The following is a 25223-nucleotide window of genomic DNA, read 5'->3' on the forward strand; positions in this document are numbered from 1 at the left end:
TCACATTTGCTGCGCTTCAAAGACAGAGGTCAAATGTCAGGCTAGGGCCTCTGACAAATTGCAGCTCATTTTATTAACAGTGTGATTGGTGTTTACGAACTCCTCTCACTTTACAGTGAAAAAAGGTAAAGTGAATTATGTGACAATCTTGCTGGTGTATAGAGTGTGTGAATGCAAAGGCCGTAGGATGTCATTTTTGTAACATACTACAAAATGTAAATATCTGTAAATGAACTGTACACATTCAGCATTTAGGGAAGCAAAAATTAAGCACATTATTTCTAATCCTGAAGTGTGATGGAAGCAAACATTTAAATAGGGTCAAAACAGGTCTTTACTTGGTGATGCACAACTGATAAATATTCACTGAAAGCCGATTTCCATGCATTATCATTTGTATACAGAATAGTTTTATTAGATACAACTGTATGTCTGTGCAAAATTGGTGGACATTTCAATAGAAAATATGTGGTCTGTAAATGACAGTGTGCTGCCATACAATGCTATAGTTGCATTAAAAAAATCGCCCGCCTCAGGACCATTAAAGCTAGGTGGGTTACGAACGTCTGCCATTCTAAGAAGTGGGTTGTGGTTCTAAAAAGTTTGGGAAGCACTAGTCTCTGGATTATAAGCCACATCAATGAAAGTAGCCAGTGTCAGCTTTGCTAGGTTACTGTGACCTAATTTGGAAGCCATTACAAAGGTTTGCCAATGACATACCTAATGATAAGCAGCAGACTTTCCATGAGGCGTTAAAGGGTTGCTGTGTACAACCAGTAGTAAATACAGCAGCCAACTCTCACACTTGGCAGTCAATGGATATTGCCATGGTCTGGCTCCGAAAAAGTCTTGGTAGATTCGACTAAAGGGGTTAATACTTGAAGCACAACTTCCCCAACTAAGTTTTATATACCGCAAACTTGACCCGGTATCTGGTATCAGAGCGCTTTACATAGCACCAGTTGCATTACATGAGGACACATTAATTTTTGTTAGGCACGGGGAGATTATGTGATTTCCCCACAATCACAGGATGAATGAATGAATATAGGCTTTGTAAAGCGCAAACTTAGCCCAGGGGCATCAAGGATGTTCAGCGTCACTGCCAAGACTCGAAACCCAGTTCCCCAGAGGGGTCGACCGCCCTAGCCTTTAGGCCAACTCCTCTCCCCAACAGATGATGAAATGCACTGTATTGCATCAGGCATTACGACCTTAAATGCAAATAGGTTGGAAGAAAGGTTGTACCATGAGCAAATACATCCTTGGGCAAAGGAATGCAGCAATGTTCTGCAGAAGCAAGTAAACAGTCTGCTGCTTTAAAGGAATCACTAACAACTCTTTCTCCTGTGAGGCAGTCCGGTAAGCAAAGGAATGACATGGAGAATATACATGGATAAGGATTGGGGGTGTTAGGAACACATGATTTGAAGCAGGTAAAGGAAGGGGAATGGACCAATGAGGTAAAATCAAGATTTAAATTGGCGCTGATGAACTGAGATGTGGGGGGGAGGGGACAGGAGTCTGCCCTGTGTACACTGGGGTAATGAAAATGGAGTGAGTTCACAGATTCAACACTTATTATTCAAGTATTATAGGATGTAAAGTATTAATATGGCTAGGTTTTACTTGCATGATTCCAAATCTAACATCACAGAACATTGGAAAGCCTGATTATATGACAAAAAATATTTATGTCCAATAAGCCAATACAGACTGAGCGCACTGATACTGAGCCACAACTAAGAAAGCAGTTGAAAGAACCAAGCAAGCATTTCTGTTGAAGGCGATTAAATAATAGAATTTCAAATATGATAACCTCAAAAATGTTGAAAATGTATCTTTTCGGACAGGCAGCCTCCAACGTAACGGCTGGTTTCAGTTCTAACAACCCCAGTGAGGTGGGGAACCCAAACGCATCATAAACTCAACGAGTGTTATATAAAGAATCATTTCAGACTACTGTTACTGACAGACCTGAAGTACAGGTGCCATGCATGTCCTGCTGTATGCCCTGCTGCTATCAAAGACTTAAGCACACCGAATGTTTCCTGGAGGGGCAGAGCAAAAGGACTTGGTGTTCCTGGAAGGGAGTCAGAGTGATGTGTTGGGAGTAACAAGATTATGAGCATGATTCACAAAAATATTTATTTCCTCTTCATCGCCATTTTTGTGTGTACACCTGGAAAGCTAAATAAGGTGCAGGATTTCCACGTGTACTTCTGGGAACGTCAAATGGCATGTCCTGCTGGGTTCCATTCTCTTATAATGGTGATGTCTGCACATGGGGAATGGAGATAGGAAACCTCTTTACTTCTGAAGAAATCCCTTTTCCTTCCCCACATCTGCGCGTGATCTGTTCCTATTCCAATAATGGATGAGGAGTTAGTTCAGTCTTAAATTGGAGTAAATCTCTGACCATTTCCAGGATTGAACCGGTGAAAGTTCACAAGCATACACATTTTTGGGCATTCACAAACTTCCAAGGCAAACAACGCCTTAGACACCAACTTCCCGCCCTGAGTGGGATTTGTTACTATGCATTTCTCTGCATTTGTAGTAAAGCAATCTGCAGCAGTATTTACATTTACACCTGTGAAGAATTCATTTGTGAGTTAATTATAAGCATTGAAAAATAGCAAAGACTGAGGCTAGTATGTGATCTGGTAGACTCAAGTAAAAGTGATGTAGAGTTCTTAACTGTTTTTTGTAATACACAGAGATTTTCACAACGCTATGACTCTTTAGGAAAATCCAATAAAAGGATATATCTGAATGATGCAGTTTATATGTGACTGTCAAGTGAAAGATATAGACTTACCAAATTGGACATGAGCATTGACAATGCACTTCAGGTGATCCACAGACCTAACAAGAAAACTGGCCTCCTGGGGGAAGAACAAAAACATGTATTACGTTTGAATATGGAAAGTAAAAATGAAATAACAATATAACCTCACTGTAAATGTCAATGCCTATAGAACATACTAAAAGTGAGTTCAGTTATGATTCGTTTCAACCCCAGAAAGAGACTCTGGTATTCAATTAACATCATTTCAATGTTAAGCTAAGCATTAATTTTCATTTCTGTCACCAGTACAGTACAGAAAAGTAAAGTAAATTAAACTGTATAACTGCGTGAGAAGATTTCATATTGTCCAATACAGGCAAGAATACATTGAAGAAAACACAGTGCTTCATTCCTACCTGGGGTATTTAGTTGTTAATGTCAGCAACAGAAAACCTGTAAATTGCACTGCAGTCTAGATTAAAGTGGATGCTACAAACTGGCCGAATAAAATACACCAACTGAGAATGTGTGGCATGCTAGTGAAAATCAAATAAAATAGAAAAATATACACGGCGTGCTAACCGAAATGCACTATTCTGTAGTTTCGTTAAAAACAAGTGCTACGAGTAGTCAACTCAAAGGTATGCTTTTCTTTGAACTCTAAAGAAAGCAATCTCATCAGTTCAACTCCGATGTATTTTTATTTACGTGTTTCATAAAGCGCCGACTTTCGTCTTGCAATAACGAAGTAAACAAAGTCAGTTAATAATGGCAGTCAGCGTATCGGTTGTGTCCAGCAGCACGCGTTGAACACCATCTGACATGTGAAGGGTATAGAGTGAACGGTCTTAGGTAGTTTACTAATTCGGAGGCGGTTTGGTTCAACTTGCAGAAAGTCGCGTTGTATTTCACCAGCACATCCAGGTTACACGTAGGGTGACAAGCCCTCCGTACGGACCTTACCTATACCACTAACTCTGAAATGGTCCTTTGGACATCATACAATCTGATCTGCCATGTGCACATTCGTTGTACTATATTAAAAGATTCTGGTACCCAATCTTTTCCCTAACTGAGAAGGTAATCTGAGGTGATAATGTGGCGCCAAACAAAAATCAACTAGTCGAGCTACTCTAAAACATTTTTTTATGCCATCTCATTCTAGTCCATAACCTTAGCACTGGAACTCTGCTCCGTGTCAGACGCGCAACACCCACTGGGCTGAAAAGGCTTAAAACTAACCCTGGGCAAACACTACGCTACGCTCGCGTAGTTTGTGAAGTTTCCGCTACTTTGCATTAGGCGAACTGCACGTAGCATAGTGCAAACACGCGTAGCGTAGTGCAGCGGTCATTTTTTTCTTGCTCGCGGTACTCAACGTCAAGTTGGTGACTGCGAGCAAGCAAAATGACATCCCGGCGAGACTTCTTTCTCGTTCGCGATCAGCAACATCAAGTTGCCGATCGCGATCGTGGAAAATAAACCTCCCGGCGAGATTCTCAACGCGGAAAGGTCAGGTTTCTCATTGCGAGTGGTCGCGTATGCTCGCAACCACTTGCGATGAGCGTCAGAAAACTACAGCTCGCACTGTGCAAGATGCCGTTTTCAATTATTGCACAGTGCCGAATGCTTGTCCGCACTGTGCAATCATTGAAAACGGCATCTTGCACAGTGCAAACAGGGTACTACGCAGTTCGCGTAGTGCTACACGTAGCTCGCGTAGTGCGAAGTGCACTTCATGTTGCTACGCTTAGCGCTACTTCACAAACTACGCCCAGGGTTACTTAAGACACCCACCCCCGTCAGGTTCTTTGGGCTGGGCTGACTGGGCCTGGGCCTCTAGGCCAGACACTTCCACAGTATTCTTCTAGTCCTCGGAAGGACATTTACAGACTTCACAAGTCTCTCAGATTTTCCTTTCATTGGCTGCTCTTCTGTATGAACACGAGCAGTGAAGTGCAACGTTTAAAGTGAGAAGGGGAAAGGTGTGACGTCACAGTGGGGATAAAATCTGCTGTTAACACTCAAATAGACAGTAAGAGTACCCTGCGACACACCCACAAAAACAAAAGACAGAATAAGACTCCGTCAAATGCCGATTTAAAGATAGAGACACAGATTTGACAGAATGATGCTGCCTAGCAAGGGATACATATATAAAGTTTGCTGTGTGTCCTCGAACATGCATTTAAATGGTAGTTTCTATAATCTGCTTAGAGCTATATGACTAATGAGAAGTGTGGAGCTATTTAAAAAAAACGTAACCAACGAAAGATTGCATTCTGCCATCTCGTTAAAAAAGGCTGTCTACAAAAAGTTCTATTTAATGCACGAGATATGCAGCTTTATGTAGGTGGCAGCATAGGCCAGCATTGACCCTCTGCAGACACCTCTATGTAACTGCAGACAGCGCAGGCTATGTGGGGGATTCTGCTGGATCCCAGGTGCAGCAGCTATTGCTGAGACGGATCCGGGATCCTCTGTCCCCAGTGAAACATGCTGAATTTGTGTCAGTATAATCTGCGGACACCGGGACATATTCTCTCTAGGGACAGCCTATATAAGGTGGAATGTTGGGCAGCCATTTTGTGTCGTGTGGAGTGGAAGCAGAGGAGAGAGAATCTTGCGGGAGTCCAGGCTGTGGAGGAGGAGGTTGGCACTGTGAAGAGAGGGGGCTTGACTGCCTTCAGAGGCTGCTACCCCTTCCTGTGATGCTACCCCAAGCCCATTGACCTGACCTCACGAAGACTTTGGTACTTGAAGCCACAATTCACCTGAGGTTATCAGTTCCTTGAGTGGAAGTCCGGGTGGAAGGCTGAAAGAAAAGCAGCCAAACTGACCTGGATTTCCCCGCCTGGGAGGTGATCTCATCACTATTCCGTCAGATTTCCTGAGTTGGGAGCGCAAGTCCGGCAAGAAAAGCTCCGGCGGCGATCCAGGGTCTAGCTCCCCAGGGTTCAAGAAGGGGTCTGAGGAGAGGCCGGGGCTTCAGGAAGAGAGACGTCCCCGTTATCGAAACTGTGAAAAGGGCCGGCACTGACAGGGTGTGCGCGGCGTCCTTGAGGTGGTTGCCAGGACACGGAGACCGGAGTAGCGTCCTGCCCTGACGTAAGGAGGAGGAGCGGGGCATGCCGTGAGGCGGTGCGTCTTGCCTTGAGGGAGGAACCGAGGCAGAGACGCGCTAGAGTTTCCGGCATGTTGCTTCGCTTCTGAGAGAGCGCGGAGCATATTGTGCCGATCTAGGAAGGGAAGTTGCTGCGTGGGAGCGCCTTGTATCAGGTGACGATTTAACCACCGGGGGTTTGCTCCAGTGACTGGTGACTGAGGAACTTAACCCCTACTCTCGGCCAGTGTTCAAACAGCGCGCTGAGGTTTCCCGGCAGGAGGGAGCAAGGATTAGCCGAGGAAAAGGGAGGGGGAAAAAGTCGCATGACTCCAATGGTAGATGCTGGCCAAATGTAAAGTGTTTTATTTTCTTTCCATTGAAATTGGGGTTATTCGAAGGAACGGAGCATGACCAAATAATTTCTAGGCGACAAGCCCTTCTTCCACGATTAAAGTGTACTCTTACTGGGGTTAAAACAGGAATGCTTTTGTTCTTCTAAAGTAAAAGAATGCTCTAACTGTGCTAACTAAAAACCTTTTGCATGGATACTTTGCACTGATGACTTAACGTAATCTACTGCATTTTTAGGCGCTGCTTTGATAGTCAATTGTTATAACCAAATGCTTGACGTAAACTAAGGGACATTCTGCTGTTTTGTCTTTTGATCTCCTGTTTTTGCTCCTAATGTTTCAATGACTGTACAATTTTAAACTTCTGCTGGTGCTGTGAATAAGTAGGATTCACTAGTGTGACTGGAGCTTTTGCTCTAACTGAAATAGGAGACAGGAATGCTAATGGTGAAATTGATATAAAGATGTCATGCTAATACAGATGCAACTAAGAAAAATCTGAAGGAAAGATGAAGCTTTTCTTACTTTTTATAAACACGGTGTAGTGTCATTTTTGGGTGGTTGTACTCTGGATTACTGTGAGAGTGTGGCGCAAGTACCTCAGACAGCCTAAGAGTTAGACCTTACCGCTTGAGCCAGGCTACCCAAGGTGGATCGGTAGCCCCCGGGTCCAACAGCGAGTATTAAGGTATAGGATATGAAGAGTTACATTGGCAGCTGTAGAGGTGGTAGAGCTGTGGCTATGATTCTCAGATGGAATAGCAGGCAAAGAATCAGAGGTTCCACAGGGGCGACCAAGGATGTCGAGGCAAGCCAAATTCTCAAGAATGGCAGGACCGAGCACATGATCGGCATTGTGCAATGATCGTAGTTTTTCCGAGGGATAGCTAATCAAAAGGGCAGGGGTGCTGGCCCCTAGGCGCCTCCGGGTGCGGACGGGCTTGCCTTTGGCGCGCCTTCGGCGCGCTCTCGGAGGTACAGCCATTTTATAGGGGGAAGGTCGTGAGGGCCGTGCAACTAGTGCGCCACCCGGAGGAGCCTTCCCTAAGATGGCGGCCGAAAAACACGCCAGCAGCACCTAGTCGGCTGCGGCGAATATACGGCGATGGAACAGGTAAGGGCAACAGTTTGCAATATACAATTTCCAATTTAAAACAGAGCAGCCTTTCCAAAATAAAGTAACATTAACATTAAATGAATGGCTAGTCTCCAATTCCCTGCTTCCGCCTCAGGAATTCTAAGTTTACCAGTAATCCTTTACCCAAGTAATCCAACTTCTTTCTCTACAACATCTGCCAATCTTCCAGATGTTCATTCAAAGCAATCCAATTCTGGATCATGCAGTCTCCTACCCCAACTCAGGCTATCTACTTTCCGTTGGGAGCATCAAGCTGAAGGCATTGAGGGATTTTTCTTATTTTCACTTCCAACTGGGCCCAAAACAAAGGCCTGATTAAAAGGGCTATCAGCCATCATTGTTAAAGTATCATTCTGGCTGGGAGCTACCTGTAGAATAACACCTAGATGCCAATCCAATGTTTGAAACAAAGGCACATAGCCTGTTATCAGTTCACAGGTGTGTTGATGCTCTTAATAAGAAATTAAAAGGGGCATTTGTCTGGAAAGGGGCTATCCGAGTCTCTCACATACTTAGAGGCTCACAACGATGGAGGACAAACCTCCGTCCGTCCACATTGGTGCCAGGGCTTGGGACCGTCCGCTCGTAATCCGGCACATCAGATTATGATGCGATCGCCACCATGGCGCTCGCATCGTGTATCTCGGACATTGCGGAGGGTGCTGCTGCCTGCAGCACGCACCACAATGTCAGAAATGCACTGTTTGCATTTCCCTGCACTACGTGGCAGGCACCACACGGTGCCTGCCACATGGTGCAGGGAAATGTAGGGGGTACCATAGGTACCCCTCCCGTGCACACCCAACTACCCCCAACACAGGAGGGGCCTACTACGGGTCCCCAAATGCAATCCTCGCCAGCCTTTGAACAGTAGTTTCCCAACCATACACCGGCTGGTGGGGAGGCAGCATCATAATATGGCGGACGGTGCCTGCTAGGCACCGCCACCATATTATTGATGCAGGGTGGGTCCGCCAGGCAATCATTACGGCAGACTCGTGGCGGACGGACTTTGCATCTGCCAGCACACAGCCCGCCATTGTAATTTGGCGGGCGGAGAAGTGCCTTACGATGGTGGTGAAACAGCCAAAGGCAGGCTGCCGGTGGTGGTTTCACCGCCATTGTAATGACACCCTTAGTTCAAAGCTATAAATAAAATCCGCACAGGACAACTTGACATAAAATACAAATCTGTGATCTGCATTTTATAGTGTGCTTTGCAGCAGGCCCATTAACAGTGTATGTTTCTTTAGGAGTCAAATCTGTGACTAGACAAAACACAGGTCTTTCTAGCAACTGCATTAACCACCAGAGTTATTAACTGTTATTATCACATGAACATTGCTGGGCACACAAAGATATCTGCAGCAGATGCCTTAACTCCATAAGATGTTTACTAAAAAAAGGAGACTCTTCCAATGAAGGGATTGCTCTACCACATCTACAGTCATACTGCTAGGCCACCCAGCTACAGGCTATTTATGACCCAAGCCATGCCCCAGAAGGGGACTCCACGGTCCGGTTGAACAGATGCGCCATGGTGGAGCCCACTTGGTAGCACTATTTTACTAAAGCAAAAAAAGCAAGACCCTGCCTGCCCCAACCTGGGAGGCGCTGAGAGCGTGGGTTAAAATACGAGCATTTATAGGATGGAAAGGGAAGGTCATGAAAGACATACGACTATGGGTGCGAGAGATGCTCTAAGAAGTTCCCATACTGCAGGGCTTTGACAGATTGAACATACTTGGGTACATCCAAAATACGAAACATCATTGAGGATTGGCTGGTCAAAACCTTTGAGTCTATAAGTAGAATATGGCCTCTCATGTACACAGTTCTACAAATATACGCACCTCAGAAATGTCCTCCACACTGAAGGAGTTGACTGGGAAGACCTGCAAGAATATGCCCCCTGGAGAACCTCTTACTGAGAGATTTACTGGGTGGGGCAGTCTGAACACTATATAAGGTCATCATAAACAACATCCCAGATAACCTTGGGGGCCTACAACAGTGCTGGGAAAAAACTGGGTGATGGGGATGTGGATTGGGAGACTGCCGCATCCAATTGAAAATACTACACAGGGTCTACCTAGACAGAGTCAAGCTCTAAAAAGTGGAAGATACCCTTGCCCAGCTGTCTTAAATGCTGTGATACCGAGGGCTCATTCTATCACACTCTCTGGGGGTGCCTAGAGACTCAAATACTGGGTCAACACTTCATGAGCTTGGCGCAGTGCTCAGGAGGAGATGCCACACAATCCCCAATTCTTACCTTTGGGTGTCATCAGGGATATTGACCTCTCAAGGAAAAATTATATATTTTGCACACTTGAATTGATAGTGTGGCTGATCACCCCGTCAACTGAGAAAACAGAGGTGATTCTACTTAACAAGAGATAGGTGATATTACACTGGAGATGCCAAGAAGATATTTATTAATAAGGAAGATATTTGTGAATAAATGCCACCCGGTATCCTGAAACTGTTTCATTTGAACTTTGTCTTGTTTGCAGATATCGGACCCAATTTAGATTTTGGTGGATGGAGTCATGGCAGCAGAGTCCACCGCCCTTCTGGTACTCCGCCTGCGAAACATAGAATTCTCCTTTTGCCCTGCAGTGAGCTCGAAGGGTTTCTTTGAAACCACCGACATGGAGAGCCAAACAAAGCCAATTCAAATGTTTGGTGTGAATTGCCATTGGTGATTGTACCAAATTTTTATTTTCCAAAAACAAACTCCCAAAGCAAGAATTTGTTTTTCGAAAAAGCAAAAACGAATGGCACTAGCATGATTGGAGTTTTCTCCCATGGAGTGGAGGTCAATTTTTTTAATTTTAATGTCCCTCACTATCAGGGTATTACTGGTGATGACAAATAGTAAAAAAAGCATCCCATCTCACCCTGTAAATAGGGACGACTATCTGATGACTTACCGCCAACAACCTGTTCTCCCTGGGTGGGCAATATCTCACAAGCCATGCATGTAGAGCCCATGTAGGTAGACGGCAACCATGGACCTCAATGCCACACTGGCAGGGGAAAAAACTCTTTAGGCAACTGCATCAATACACTTTGACTATGTCTAGAAGCACACTAGGGAATGCATTGGGAGTAATCTTGCTGGTGGAAGCCTGAACCACCAAGCTCAGGCGTGGAGTCGAAATAGCCAGGGGCAATCCTACGATATCTAGTCAATGGACAATTTCCCAGGGGAGTTGAGCTCGGCTTAGACCAAGCCACCATTAAAGTTTCCATCATAAAATGCAGCAAGGGCTCGGAAATGCAGGTCAATGGTTTTCCTAGGTCTCGATGGTAGGTAGCTGTAGGTCCAACAAGTATACTGCTCTGCATAATACTCTGATGAAGGAGGCACTCTGCTCAGCGAGTTGCCCTCTTGAAAAGTCTAACTCTGTCTTAGGGGGAAATCCAAGCCACAGTCATTCTTATATCTGTATATAGAAGAATGTGCCAGCACCAGTGTAATGAGGTGGGAGCAAATTGTCCACCTCTTAATTCTTTTCTTCGTCGTTTGGAAATTTTGAAGCCCATGAACTGCATCAGAATCAGTTCTGAAGGCTTCTAGATGGTGATTATACTGGTGCTGAGGGGAGTTCGACTAGAAGCCATGTGAATCTGTGGGGCCTGAAGGCGCTCATGAGGGTGCTTAGATCACCCTGAAAAGCTGCAGCGTGATCTTCTTAAATGCCTATATTTGCTGCTGAGCCTGCAGTGGCTCACAAAACGGGAGGCACACCGGGACAAGACTTGGAAAAGGCTTTGGATCGGTTCATGGCAGGGGAATCAGATCCTAAAGTGCCAACTGGGTGACTTCTCCCTGAAGCAGGACTGATGAGGCAGGTTTGAGACCTGCTTGGACTTCTTACACTTGTGGCACAACTTGTTCATTTACTTTGTCTTCCTGAAGAGAATGACCTGGAATGAGACTGGGACTTAAACTTGCCCGCGAATTGAAATGAGAAAGGGTCTGTTGTTTGAAGAACGACCTACCTCTCTTATTGTGTTGAGCAACGTGTAGCTTGGCCTCCTGCACCGGATCCCCTGTGAGTGCATCAGGGAGCTTTTAACACATGACATATAGTAGTGTCCAGAGCCTAGACACTCCAGGCAGACATTGTGCAGGTCGATTACCACGATGAGCTTCGTGCAGTTGTTGCATGGCTTAAATCCTGTGTTTTTGCATGGGGACATTTCGCTTGCACACCGTCCATTTGCTAATAATATATTGGTGTTTGTTGTAAAAATGAACAAAAGCAAGAGCGCTCCCCCGGACAAGAAGGAACTAAAGTAATCAGTCTGGAGTGGTGCGTCTCTAAGACTCTGCACCATCACTTCTGGAGGCAGCGCATGGTTGCAGTGGAGATTGATGGTGTGCGGCGGTTATTGCTAATTCAAAAGGCGAGGGATTTGCAGTTAAAATTATCCATCAGAAACATTTATACTAAACAATAGACTAACACTCCCTCTTGATATGGAGGTGACCAATACACCTGTTTTCCCAATAGCTGAATTCAGCACAATGAGTCTTTTTCACTTTTCAGCAAAGAGGAGCTTTTCAATTGTAATCAATAGGTGTGCATGATAGAGCCCTTTACACTTCTCCCGTCGTCTAATATCACAGAAAAGCTGAAAACAAAACAAACTAAAAATAAATTGATGTTTATACTAACGTGCTTATTTATTAAAAACTGTACAATTTAACTAGCTTTTCCTCCATATTTAACATTTGCAGCTGCCTCATGAACGGATATGTTTTGAATCAAAATAGCCATATTACCTCTGGGTCCTTGTTCCACTGTACCACATATTCCCAGCAGCAGTGTGCATATATGATGTCCAACTCAAGACTACTTGGAAACTGTTGGTAAGCTAAATTCAGCAGCTCTGTGGGAATAAATGTATACAAGAAAATGCTATAGAATATGTAGTTGTAAGGACTGAACATTGAAATTCTATACAGTTATGAGCGATGACATTGTAGAAGTGAGAATCTACACTTAAATTTATAGCACTTAATCACAATTCAAGTCACATGCAATGTTTAACAGACCGAAGCAGGTTCTGGTTCAAGTGGGTTTAAGTCGTCCAGGCAGTGCAGTGTCTCATATAAAACAGCAATGGCTGAAATAAGATGGAAGTCCATTAAATGCTGAGGTCTCTTGGTCCACTTCAGTGGCTGTCATAAAAGCATGGGCTAAGAACTGTGCTGTATATACACTGCATGAAATATGCAGACAAATAACCTTCCAGGATAACATAAAACTGGACAGAAGCTTTGTTTGTTAACAAAAACCTATCCTGGAGCCAGATGACCTTGCAAAACTACTGACCTATCAACCACCTTATTTTCATCAGAAAAATCATTGAGGCAACAATAGCCATTTAACTACAGGACCAAACAATCAAAAACAACTTCTTGCAAAGATACTAATCAGGCTGCAGAACGGAAGCAGCTTATATGCCAGTAGTCGCAAGGCTCTACTCTTAAACAATGATCCCTGCCACTTGATGCTGCCAGGCCTTTAAGTTGTCTATGACACAGTCAGCGACATGTAGTTAATGTAGAATTTCATGTCAATTAACTAAAGCTCAACCCAACAATAATAGAGCCAAACAAACTGTGATCCAAGTCAGGCTAGTACACTAGAACTCAATTTCCTCAGCCAGTAGCTGACAACAAATGCTAAATTCTCTGGATTTACCCACTACACATCTCTCTCCCTAAAGGAACACACTTCTAAGAAAACTAAGGCAACATTGTTCTACCTCTCCCTCCTGGAAAACTTGAAGGCATTGCTATCTCGAACCAAGTTCAGGGATAAAGTTGCAGTACTCTACCAATTGGTAGGAGCAATATCCTGCTGATTGGCCTCCCTAACACTACATCTGCTTTCTCACACATGCTGCAGCTCTTCTCATAAAGAACCATTTATCAACACTACCAGGACTCTGAAGGAACTTCACTGCATAATTTTCAAGACAAGCTGCATCACCTACAAAGCCTCTAAGAAACAAAACCCTAACCTACCCGGTACAGACGCAGGCCATCGCAGGCAGATGACTTTAAACTGGGACCCATGACACCATCAGACTAGAAACAATGAAACGCAGGAAAAAATAGACCGGCAGCCAAACCTTCTTAAGTCTATGCAAAAAAACATCCCTATCACGACTGCACTGCACTGAGCGGCTAAAGAGGCTCACTTCTTCAGAGAACATTATGACCACACCCCTTAAGTATTCACATTCACTGAATCTTACTGGCTAAAATTCGATAATTTCTACAGATCACGGTATTTGGAGAGTTAGGCACCCTGCCAACGCATTACTCATCTGTCCATGTAGTTAGTCCCGCCTTGACTACTGGTTGATATATAAAGCTATGAGTCAATTGGTCGGGGAGGTTGTGCACCTGACCCGTACTCTTTCAGATCATGCACCAGTGCAGATATCCATATGCCTAGCCAGTCAGTCCCAATCGTGCATCAACTGGAGACTACACCCAGAAACCCTCCTCTGTTCAACCTTTGTGGAAGAAATCTGGGCAGACATAATCAATTATTATAAATTCTATATAGCACTGTTGACTTCATGTCAACTGTATGGTAGGCGTTAAAAGTCATCATATGTGGTAAATGTCTAGCTAAATATAATGGGGTGTAATAGAATCCTGCGGTCCCTTAGATGTCACCTTCCAGGCCTAGAGTCAGATATCAGAGCACTGGAGCAGGCACTTGGGGAGGATGCAAATCCAAAGATACTTTAGCAAAGTAAGGATCAACCCACAGAATATAATGAAGTGGCAGCCAGAGTGCAAAGACCTAGGTAAATATGCTGTGGCAAAGGCATATAAGGGGGGTTGGTAGGGGGGACAAGGGGGTTGGGAGGGGGGACAAGGGGGGTGGGGGGGAAGGGGAGAGACCTGGTAGGTCATTTGCGGTAATGCTAAAGAAGTACTAGCCGCAAGCTCATTTGTGGAAATTGACTCTCTAGGACAACCCTGTTGGGCTGCTGACTGGTTTCTGTCCATTTTGTCTAATGACAAATTCAAGACTGTCTTGTCCATCCAGCCCTACATGGAGGCTACAGCACTGGGCAGGCTCGAATATTAATATTGCTTGTTCCTGGACAAGCCCTTCAATGTTAGGAGTACTAAGAGGACTGCCCATGGGCAAGGCTTCCAGGTTAGATGGTCTAACAACTGCATTTTTTAACTATATGCTGAGGTGCTGTCCCCACATCTTTTAGCAGTACTTGAGGAGGCCCGCCAGTGTTGAATCTCCCCAACTCCCCACAGCCCCTCTCCCAATGGCTGAGCAGGGATAATAGCACTGTTGAAGCTTGAGAAGCCTGCTCACAGATGTGATTCTTACCGCCCGCTCTCACTCTTAAAATGCGATGTCAAGGGGCTGGACTAGTTGAATGCAAATATACTAACATTACGACTTTTAAAGCTGGTGTGACATGATCCTCATCAATCCAGCTTCATACCGGGGTGCTGTACGTCTTATAACTTACGCACATTATTGGCTATCCTACAGGATGTGGACCCAGGCTGTAATGTTGGGACCATAGTCCTCGATGCCTCTAAAGCATTTGACTCCCTGAACTTGTAGTATCTCTTTACCATTGCGTGTCGGATGTGGCTGCTGCACCAATTTATTGATTGGATCTGTCTCCTCTATACCTGCCCTACAGCCAAAGTACTTCTAAATGACAACCTATCCAAACCCTTCAATATATTACGGGGCACGCGGCAGATGCGATCATCCTGAAACTCCTATGCTTACTTATCAACATTCCACTGCGTCTCACAGATGTTGTCTTTACTTCCCTTAAAACCCAACTGGTAAAGCGGACACAGGCAAGCGAACAACCTCAAATCAGAAGGGAGACCATTACTCTCCTCTTCCACTGTGGAGGCTTTGAAGCTCAAAGTATGAAGTGTACTATCTGTGTGCCCAATCCTACTTTGGTTCCTATTGGCATCAGCTGATGCCATATCTCCCCTATTTGGCAGTTAACAAAGCCAGCATAGCCGCCATACCTCTATCCTCTATTATGGGGAAATGCCCCTCCTGCCACATGTGGGATATGTCTACGTCTGAATGAGCGATCCTGAGCAAGAGATAAGCTGAGCAAGAGATAAGCTGAGCAAGAAATAAGCTGAGCGTGAGGGCGACACCCGGCTATGTGTACTCTCTAACTCTCCCTCTTGCATACCGCCCCTTAATTTAACTCATGCATGGAATCTCCATGATAGTGAAGCTACACAACAGAGGTCTTGTGACATGGGGGGACTTTTATAGAAATGGACACTTCCTCACATTAGAGGACTACAAGGGGGATCAGCCCTGCATCCCAATATAATTTTTGCTATAATACAAAATTGCACAGCAGTAGTAAATGGACACTACCAGAGTTTTTTGGCAGTGCCAACGCCTCTTCGAGCAACTATTGACCATACTGGTGGCCACCTCTACTAAACACATTATCAATAAACTTCACAATGCCACTCAGGGTGAGGTGCATGCGCAGTTGAATCAGGCCAGGACAAGATGGGAGGTGGTTTTGCTGTTGGCAAACTGGGCTGACACCCTTAAGTAATAGGCTTTGTATCATTCATTGCAAATACCGATAGAGGGCCTACTATACCCGTCGCCCTTTATAATCTCTGACTTAGGGTAGACTCAAACTGTGCCAGATGTAGCGCACCGGAAGCTGGGTTTCTGCATGTGGTTTGGCAGTACAAAAGGGTACATCAGTATTGGACAGAAGCCTTATCGGTCATGGTGGGATGTGAGAATCAAAGGATGCAGTTATTGCATTGCTGGGTTAGATAAACACTGTTGAGACTCCACACATGCAATTCCTTGCACTCGCCCTGCTGCTGGCCAAGAGACAGGTTGCATGCATTGGGCTAAAAGCCATGCTCCCGAATTCAAACAATGGCTCTCTGATCTAATTTACTGAAATGAACAGTTGGAATTACATGTTGACATCCTGCCCCTGGCATCTCGACCCAAAGACATCTGGAGCCAACTGAAGCGTTTCTAATAATGCAAGCAGAGGCTACTACAACTGCGTCTGTGCACATGGACTGAGATGACCCCTTTGGTTAAGAATGACCCGCATAAGGAGCACCTGTGGGTCATCATTCACTCATGGTTTATAACAGTCTGTTTTTCTAGCAATAAACAGTTAAACTATATACTATACTGTTGGTCATCTTGGGATGTATCCTTTGCTATTCTGCAATGACATCTGACAGAGCGGGGTAGGCTCATCCAACTTGTACTTCCTATAAACATGCAACGCTGTCATTTTTCTCAATGTTATATACAGGTGCCTTTTTGTTTAGTCGCTGTACTGTTATCATTTAAATAATCAAAATTTTCACACAAAAAAGAGAAGTATCCATTAAAATGTGTGCTCTATAATGCTCTTTCTGGTGGATACTTTATCTAACCACTGAATCCTTACAATCCTCCCACCGCCCTGTTCTATGGAGTAACCTAAAGAGGTCCTACATTAGGAATCTGCACACTGATACCAAGAATCATTCCTGTCGGAGGGTACAGAAAGAGTCCAGCAGGAAACAGATGTCAGCGCACAGGGATGGTTCTTATATGCAGCTATAAATATATGAGTACAGCTCCGCTACCTCAAGTCCGAGGTGGAATGAAGCCATTGCAGAGCAGCACGCCGCCACCTAGAGGCAGACACAGCATTGCAGACAGTATCAAGATTCAGTCAGGGGCCTGGGTTGTATTCTAAGGTGAGGACCCTGTGGTTAAAAGGAGTATCCACCAGTAAGTGCTTTACCAAAGGTAAGAAACCCTTATGTATTGCCTACATTCCACTACAATTCTGAAGGTGGAAATAGGAGCAATGTTGATGCAAGTTAATTTAACTGTGTAGTAGTAATTACATCTTTGGATCGACACAACTAATGTTTATTATGAAGATGTTTTGTAGTGAATAAAAACCTCTTTGCCCCAGATGGTGCTGCAATGCTTGAGGTTGAAGAAACAACTAACATTCTTAGTTTAGTATGGCGTTCCTTCTTAGCTGGTTCTTTGGATGGGGTTAAAAAAACTTGTTGTCCTTGAAGTGGATCATTGGAAGCTCATAATCGAGCAACTATAAAGGTGAGGGTTTTCGGAAGCAGGTTAGCTTTTTATTTTGTAATTCATTTTATTAACAAATTCAAGTCGACTTCACAGGTTACATTAAGGTAGGCAGGAACTTTTAGATCAAATACTATCATGATTACACGTTACATAAATAGTTTGTGGTGATTAACAATGGCTACATTGTAATCTGGTCTTCTGGTTCTGGGATAGCAGGGGGAACACAGATATTACCTCTATAGGCATTCCATTTATTCCATATGGTGGACCACTTTCTGGGACATCCCCGTGAATCATAAACAGTCTTCTCCCGGAACATGCACAATCCATGTCTGCCTTCCAAGACTCTACCATGGGCGGCTTTCCCGCTCCCCACATTTGTGCAGTATTCCACTTGACCACCATCTGACCATGTGTGACCCTGATTTTATCTTTGCTACTGAGGTCGGTGGGTTCCCATATATTTAAACGGCATCCTTCAGCTTCCGGACGGAGGGCAGTCCCCAACACACCATTCATGCAATCATATATCTTTGACCAGTAGGACTATATACGTTCACATTCCCATATTATGTGTATAAAGGTGCCCAGCAGCCCACACCCTCTACTGCAATTGCCTTGCAGGTTGCCTTTTTGATTAGGAACAGATTGCATACAGGATTCAGAGTAGGATTGATTATAAGCTGCTTAATAATACTCAGGATAAGAAGGCACATTTTCATCGAGTAGTGCACCATACGGTAAAGTTCGGTACATTATTTGTCTTAGACTCAGTGCATTTGGTACCAGTTTGGTTCTCCTGTACATTAATGAGCACTGGGTGATGACTCAGGGCTTCTTGAAGATCTCTTGCAGGTCGTCCTTGCACATCTCTCAACTTTTATAGATAACGCTTCGGTGTTCTGTCATTGACGTGTCTGGAGGGGCACCACCGATCCAAGCTGACAGCTCTGCCATATGGCCACAATTATGAGGCACATCTGTTACACTTCTCTTGGTGCCAGTTTATGCCCAGCAGACTAACTTCAGAAGACCTTTTCATCTTGATAAAAAATGCTTTTCTAAGGCAACTAGGATTGATACGGACGATTTTGGGGGACATGAAGTCACTATTAGGTTTTCCTACATCGTGAGCTTTTTATTGTAGCCAAGTCCCTGCTTACTCTGAAAACAAACACTGATCTGGTGTATTTGTACAATATATTTCTCAAATTTCTCTTAGGGCATTGGCGCCAACAAATAAGTGGTCATATGTGGACTGGTCTCCTGTGAAATGCAAGTGTCCTTGTTTCATAGAAGGAGATCATTTTCCTGTTATCTGTTTAGAACAGCGCCTTGCCCAGGGAGTGAAATCAATCCTGCTTGATGAAAAACCTGTAAAGGTCTGTATACATAGGGCCTTGAGCAAAATGGCATGTTTAATACAATTATACTGGAGAATCAATTTCCTGTTGCTGTCGTGCGCTTGGTGAAGTGAGCCCTTGAAGCTGCTGAGTGTTTGAAGAAGAAAAAGCGTCAAAGCTGCCCCAGCGCTATTATTCTGTAAGCGCATTTTGGCAGCGCTTTTTGAACTACTGCTCGCGTTTCCCGCTTCGCGGGAAACACTCGCCTGGGTGTGCCTGTAGACGGCTGGTCTAAAACAAACATCAGTGACCAGAAGCCTCGTGGGACAGGAACAGTCCCTGCCACGCCCCCCTCACCTGCCTTCATTAGCGCTGGAAGACCGCTGTGAAGCGGAGAATCAATTTCCTGTTGCTGTTGTGCGCTTGGTGAAGTGAGCCCTTGAAGCTGCTGAGTGTTTGAAGAAGAAAAAGCGTCAAAGCTGCCCCAGCGCTAGCGCATTTTGGCAGCGCTTTTTGAACTACTGCTCGCGTTTCCCGCTTCGCGGGAAACACTCGCCTGGGTGTGCCTGTAGACGGCTGGTCTAAAACAAACATCAGTGACCAGAAGCCTCGTGGGACAGGAACAGTCCCTGCCACGCCCCCCTCACCTGCCTTCATTAGCGCTGGAAGACCGCGCATCGCGGGACGCGCGCGGGCGGCGCCGGGCTAAGCCCGGGCAAGGGGCGGGCCCTCTGTGGCCCTCAGTGGCCGAGGTAGGCCGGGCTGGGCCCTGGTATTTCATTTTAATTTTGACTTAGCTTATTATTATCCTTATTTGTATGAAAACACGCAGATTGGTTTACTGCTACAAAGTAAGTTATCTACTTGTGTGAGCGTCGCCTTCTCGCCCTGTGGCTTCATATCATTTTATATTATATTCATTGTGTTATTTATTTGGGACTGTGAACTCCTGCTGTAGGGCTAGACTTTTTTCTGGTATTATGGAGGCAAAGAAACTACGCTCTGGGAAAGTTCTTGTGGAGAAACCTGGTATAAATCCTGGATCTATTCCCTTGAGGAAAAAGCACGACAATAGTGCATTATTGAAAGGTCAGATGCAGCTGGTACAAATCTGGGAAAAAAGCATGAATAAATCCCTAGAAGTTCCTATAAAAACTGACAGACTTATTACCACAATTGGAACTGCAATCTAATATGGAGAAAGATTATCAGCTAGATCCTATGATGGAAACAAATATGCCTCTTCTGAGTCAGCCAGATGAAGTAATCCTCCCATCATGTACAGTAAATGGGGTTGATTCTGATCCCTTGTTAATAAAATCGCAAGCATCGTACCATAATACTCCTAAGGGCAAAGACAATGAGGAGGAAGATATGGGTGATGCATCTATTGCTACTAGCATCGATATGGAACTCTGTGGTCGATATGTGGACAATAGATCTTTGACTCATCTTGCGGCTAGTAAAACACCAGCTGGAGCAACGCCTTCAGGATTGCTGTTATATAGCAGCACTCCTTCTATCAAATCCAATGATAACCTCTCAATGCAGAGTGATTTGAAATCTCCGCAATTTAATCTATCGGGGATTTGTGCTTTTACTTCATCTAGCTACCCAAAAAATGAGAAACCTATCTCTGAGTCACTCATAGCACTTGAGCAAATTTTGTCTTCTATATTACTTTTACTTGGTAAATTTGCTATGAGTTCTGACTGTATTTTGTCCTCAGTTACCGAGATACTACAGGTATTGCTGGCTAAAAATGTTGAAATTGTGACTACTCCTCCTATTGATCCCATTGATCCTGTTGTCCAAAAAGTCGTCGATAACACTAATGCTGTGGGGGGAAATGCACCTTTGGGATCATCTATAAAGGTTGATATTCATAAGCCCCTTAAGCCCTCTACCTCATCCTCCTTTTTACAGAGAAAAGATTCAGTGCTGATCGGGAAGGAAGATAGTTTGGTAGAAGTGTTTCAAACAGTGGGTAATGAACTCTTTCCCATCTTTAACCAGGATAAAAAAGAACCAGAAGGATCATTGACGACTATTAGAGCCTTAAAAGTAAAAACTAGAGGGAAAAATAGGAAGCAGTTACGTAAATACAAAAAGAAAAGACCAAGGCAAATTATTTTTCAAAAACATATAATATCTGAAGTGCCTGATACTATCGAAAGTGGACACAATTCACTATCGGATACCTCCGTTAAAGAGGGAGTTGAGTGCATTACTAACGATGCATGTGTGGGTACCCCGGCTGAACCAACTACGAGGGGGGTAGCTCCATGCTCCATGGTAAATGTTCCTGATCCACTACCTTTAATTACTGAAGTTGCAGGAAACACACCGATAGTAGCAAAGGTATTTAATCCATCTGCACCCATTTTTCGGCCACAACCTGAAGTAGTGAGGAGTTCAATCATTCAGCCAGCAAAAAGCCCTATTTTGGGTGTGGATACACTGTCATTAGATTTTCTCCCGTTATTTGATTCAGATCTAAAGTTGAACAGATCTTGGCTGCTTAACTGCTTTAAAGAGATAGAAGGTTTAAAACTAATTTTATCGAATGATATTGATTTGGTTCTCCCAATAAGATCTATAAATGGGCAACGAACAAGGGTAAAGTTTTACTCTAAAATAATTGCTAATCTTGTTCTTCAACAAGCGGAAGTTTTTCAATGTAGAGGAATTGACGTGTTACCTTATGTTAATAGTGATACGTGTATTTCCTCCAGTGTAAGAAATGCAAAGTTGGCTTCTGGGCAGGATGATTATCTTACCTGCAATAAAGATCTAAAAATGTGGGTCTCCAGAGGCAAACGAATGGTCTCTCAGGTACTCCCTTTACCTGATAGCACAGATATTCCTTTAACAGAAGACAATCAGATGTGGAACTGGTTACCAGGAGTGTTATCAAAGACCACATCGAATAACCCACGACTATTTTCACATCTTTAACACTCACTTAAAAATTGTCTCCTGGAACGCCGCTGGTTTGTACAATTGCCCAGAGAAATTTGATTTTCTATTCTCTTTAAATGCAGATGTGCTATGTATCCAGGAAACATGGTGTAAAAATCTCCCATATGGAGGGAAAGATTATTTTGTCCTGGAGGCCCCTGCGATTCCCTCAAAAAAAGGCCACGCAAAAGGTGGAATTGCCTGTTTGTTATCTAATACTTTACAATGGCAATTCTCCCACTATACGGACGTTAGTAACCTTTTCCAATCCATAACCATTACTAATCTAGCTTCAGCAGGCAAACGGTCTTCGTTTATAATTTTAAATGCTTATATTCCCCCTGAAGATAATTTTATCATAGTTCTAAAGCGTATGTTTTCCTATGTTAAACAATTATTAGAGGTCGATCACCCCCCATATATATTACTGGTGGGGGACTTAAATAGCAAAGTGTCTAATTTCACTTTAGACATGTTTAGAAATAAATCTAAGGAAGAAGCATACAATATACCTCAAGCACTCCTGCCTACTAAAATAAAAACTAATAAAAGAGGTAAGATTCTCCTTGAGGAACTTAGTTACCTAGAGGGGCTTATCATAAATGGCAGGATGCCTTCTGATACTCCTGTTAACTATACACATGAATCCGTTAGGGGTGAATCCATTTTGGATTACGCAATTACGGACTATGATACGTTCTCTTTTATTAAAGATATGGTGATCTCTCACTCTTCCTTGAGTGACCATAACATTATTAGTATAACTGTCTCATTAATTCCCCCTGAAACTAATTCCTGGTCCTTAAAGAATAGAGGTCTCTCTATAAAGTGTAAGTCAGGCAGATGCTATTGGGGATCCACCAATATGAAGGATGTACAAAATATTCTTGCCCAAACGTTATTAGAACTAGATCATTGGCAAGGTATGGAATTCCTTCATCTCGAATATCTCCTCAAAAAAGTCACAGCGATGGCTAAGATATCAGGAAATTCTAAAAAGACATATTTCTCTCCTAGTCCACTACTAATATTAAATAAGGAGATAAATAAACTTGTTAGGAAACAATATCTTAATAGATCTGGGGAAAATGAGCATCAGTTAGCTCTATTAAAAAGAAGGAGGGTAAGATTGAGATCTAAGATAAAAAGAGAAAAAGAAGATTCTCTATGGATCAAGTTAAGAGAGGCTTCGACCTACAATAAATCTAGAGATTTCTGGTCCATAATAAGGAAAGGATGTGGCTCAATAACAACTCCCACTCCCATCGCTATTTCAGAAGATGTCTGGACTCTATTTGTGTCTACCTTATATGCACCTAATGGTGCAGGGGGGGATACATGGGACCCAGGCTCAAATAGTGACCATAATATGGAACTTCCTACAGAGAAATCCATAGCTACCGTGATAAAGAGTATGCGCTCTTCCGGAGCTATGGGTCCTGACGAACTGCCCATGTCTATAATTAAGCAAGATGTTACCATCTGGAGTAGGATTCTTCTTCCAGTTTTTCTAGCATGCTTTAAATCACGAACAGTCCCCGACTCTTGGAGGGGAAGTATATTAATCCCTATATTTAAAAAGGGTGATCGGGATAAACCTTCTAACTATCGTCTAATAGCCCTATTAGACTCAATAGGAAAAATTTTCGCTAAACTACTTTTAATGTTAATAATGGAATGGGCAGACCGAAATTGTATTTTACCCATGGAACAGACAGGATTTCGAAAAGAGCATGGAACTTTAGATAATTTGACACTATTACAGGTGATTATGGATAAATATGCTCGTGTTCGAGGTGGTGGCGTATACGTAGCATTCATAGATTTCTCCACGGCGTTTGACAAGGTGGATCGTCCAACGCTGTGGAGAAAGTTGGCTGCATTGGGCATGCCAGGATATTTACTCGAACTAGTTAAGTCTCTACACTCGAATACATGGTGTAAGGTGCTACAAGGTGGAGAGCGGGGTCTTTCTCAATCTATCCCCTCGCTGAATGGATTAAAACAAGGGTGTATTTTGGCGCCCATATTGTTTTCCTTGTATACGGCCGACCTTCCATCTTCCATTGCAGTCTGTGAGGGATTAGCACCATCAATCGGAGGGTCAGCCATATCGATTCTAATGTATGCGGACGATATACTTGTTTTAGATTTGACCCCGAAGGGTCTATCTAATCGTCTACATGCATTGAACCAATTTGCTGAAGCACACTATATGAAAATTAACAGTTCGAAAAGTAAAATTATGTGCATCTTTGGTAAGAAGAAATGCAGGTCTGGTAGTTATAATTGGACTATTAGCGGACAAAAACTCGAGGTGGTTAAAACCTATACCTTTTTAGGCAAAATAATATCTGCTAATCTTAGTGAGAAGCCCCATATTGAACATAACTCACGTAAAGCGCTGGCCCATGGTACGGGGTTATGTACTTTGTATAATGCTACCGGGAAGAGGCATTTCTCCCTCTTTCTGGATGTATTTAGAGCGAAAATTCCCGCAACTCTTCTATATGGAATTGAACTAGTGGAGTTGAAACAATGGGGTTTTATGCAAAAAATGGAAGGAAAGGTACTAAGAAAAATTTCCTCTCTTAACACGTCATGTTCCACATCTTCATGCAGGTTGGAATTCGGACTCCGAAGTTGTTGGGTACAGGGGTTGGTTGCCCTCGTAAGATGGGTAGCTTGTTTGGCCAGAGGTAAACCGGGTACCTTAAGAGAAATTATTAAAAAGGAACTCCTGGGCAACTTTAACGAGTACTCGCAGTTGGTAAAAAACTTTAGAAAAGCGGTATCTCTGCTTGAATTGGATGAAAGTACGTTATTTTTACTTTCACCATCTGAGCTAAAGCTTAAACTAAAAAGTACATCCTGGGAACTCTGTTATAAGTTAGACATACTTGCCCAACCTAGACAAAAAGAAAGGGAAGCCCTGGTAAAAACATATATCCCAAAATTAGCCCAACAATATCTCATTTGGAATACTCCCCATAGTGTCCGTAGATTATGGTACCTTTTAAGACATTATTTGCTTCCACTCAATATACTTTTAGCAAAATGGTATGGGGTATCTCCTTTATGCAATTTCTGTAATAATGCTGTACAGGATCGTAATCACGTCTTGTTTATATGTCCTGCATTGCGCCCATTGCGCCTCAAATGGTTAAAACCAATTTGTTTACAATTGGGAATTGTAAATGTAAAAATGTTCTTCCATGCACTTTATTGCCCCCCAAATGAAATGTTTTGTTCCAGAATTTTTAAATTTTTTAAAGGGATTTTAGATATTTATTAATGAAGTACAGGGAGATGTTGATGATTGCTTTACTCGCAGATAAGTAGTGTTTTTTTCTTGCTTTATGTCGTCATTTATTTGTTAT

General features: G+C 43.4%; 1 protein-coding gene across 1 annotated transcript in view; it reads right to left on the reverse strand.

The window, feature by feature from the left end:
* The window catches only part of RAB3GAP2 (RAB3 GTPase activating non-catalytic protein subunit 2), a 586520-nt gene that overhangs the window by 148536 nt on the left and 412761 nt on the right, over positions 1–25223 (reverse strand). The window contains exons 26-27 of the mRNA XM_078649806.1: positions 12184–12290; positions 2822–2888 (exon numbers count right to left, since the gene is read on the reverse strand). Of these exons, the coding sequence (XP_078505932.1) occupies positions 2822–2888; positions 12184–12290 (174 nt within the window). The remainder of the gene's footprint in view (positions 1–2821; positions 2889–12183; positions 12291–25223) is intronic.

The sequence above is a fragment of the Lissotriton helveticus genome, chromosome 6, assembly GCF_964261635.1.
Source record: "Lissotriton helveticus chromosome 6, aLisHel1.1, whole genome shotgun sequence".
NCBI classification, from domain to species: domain Eukaryota; kingdom Metazoa; phylum Chordata; class Amphibia; order Caudata; family Salamandridae; genus Lissotriton; species Lissotriton helveticus.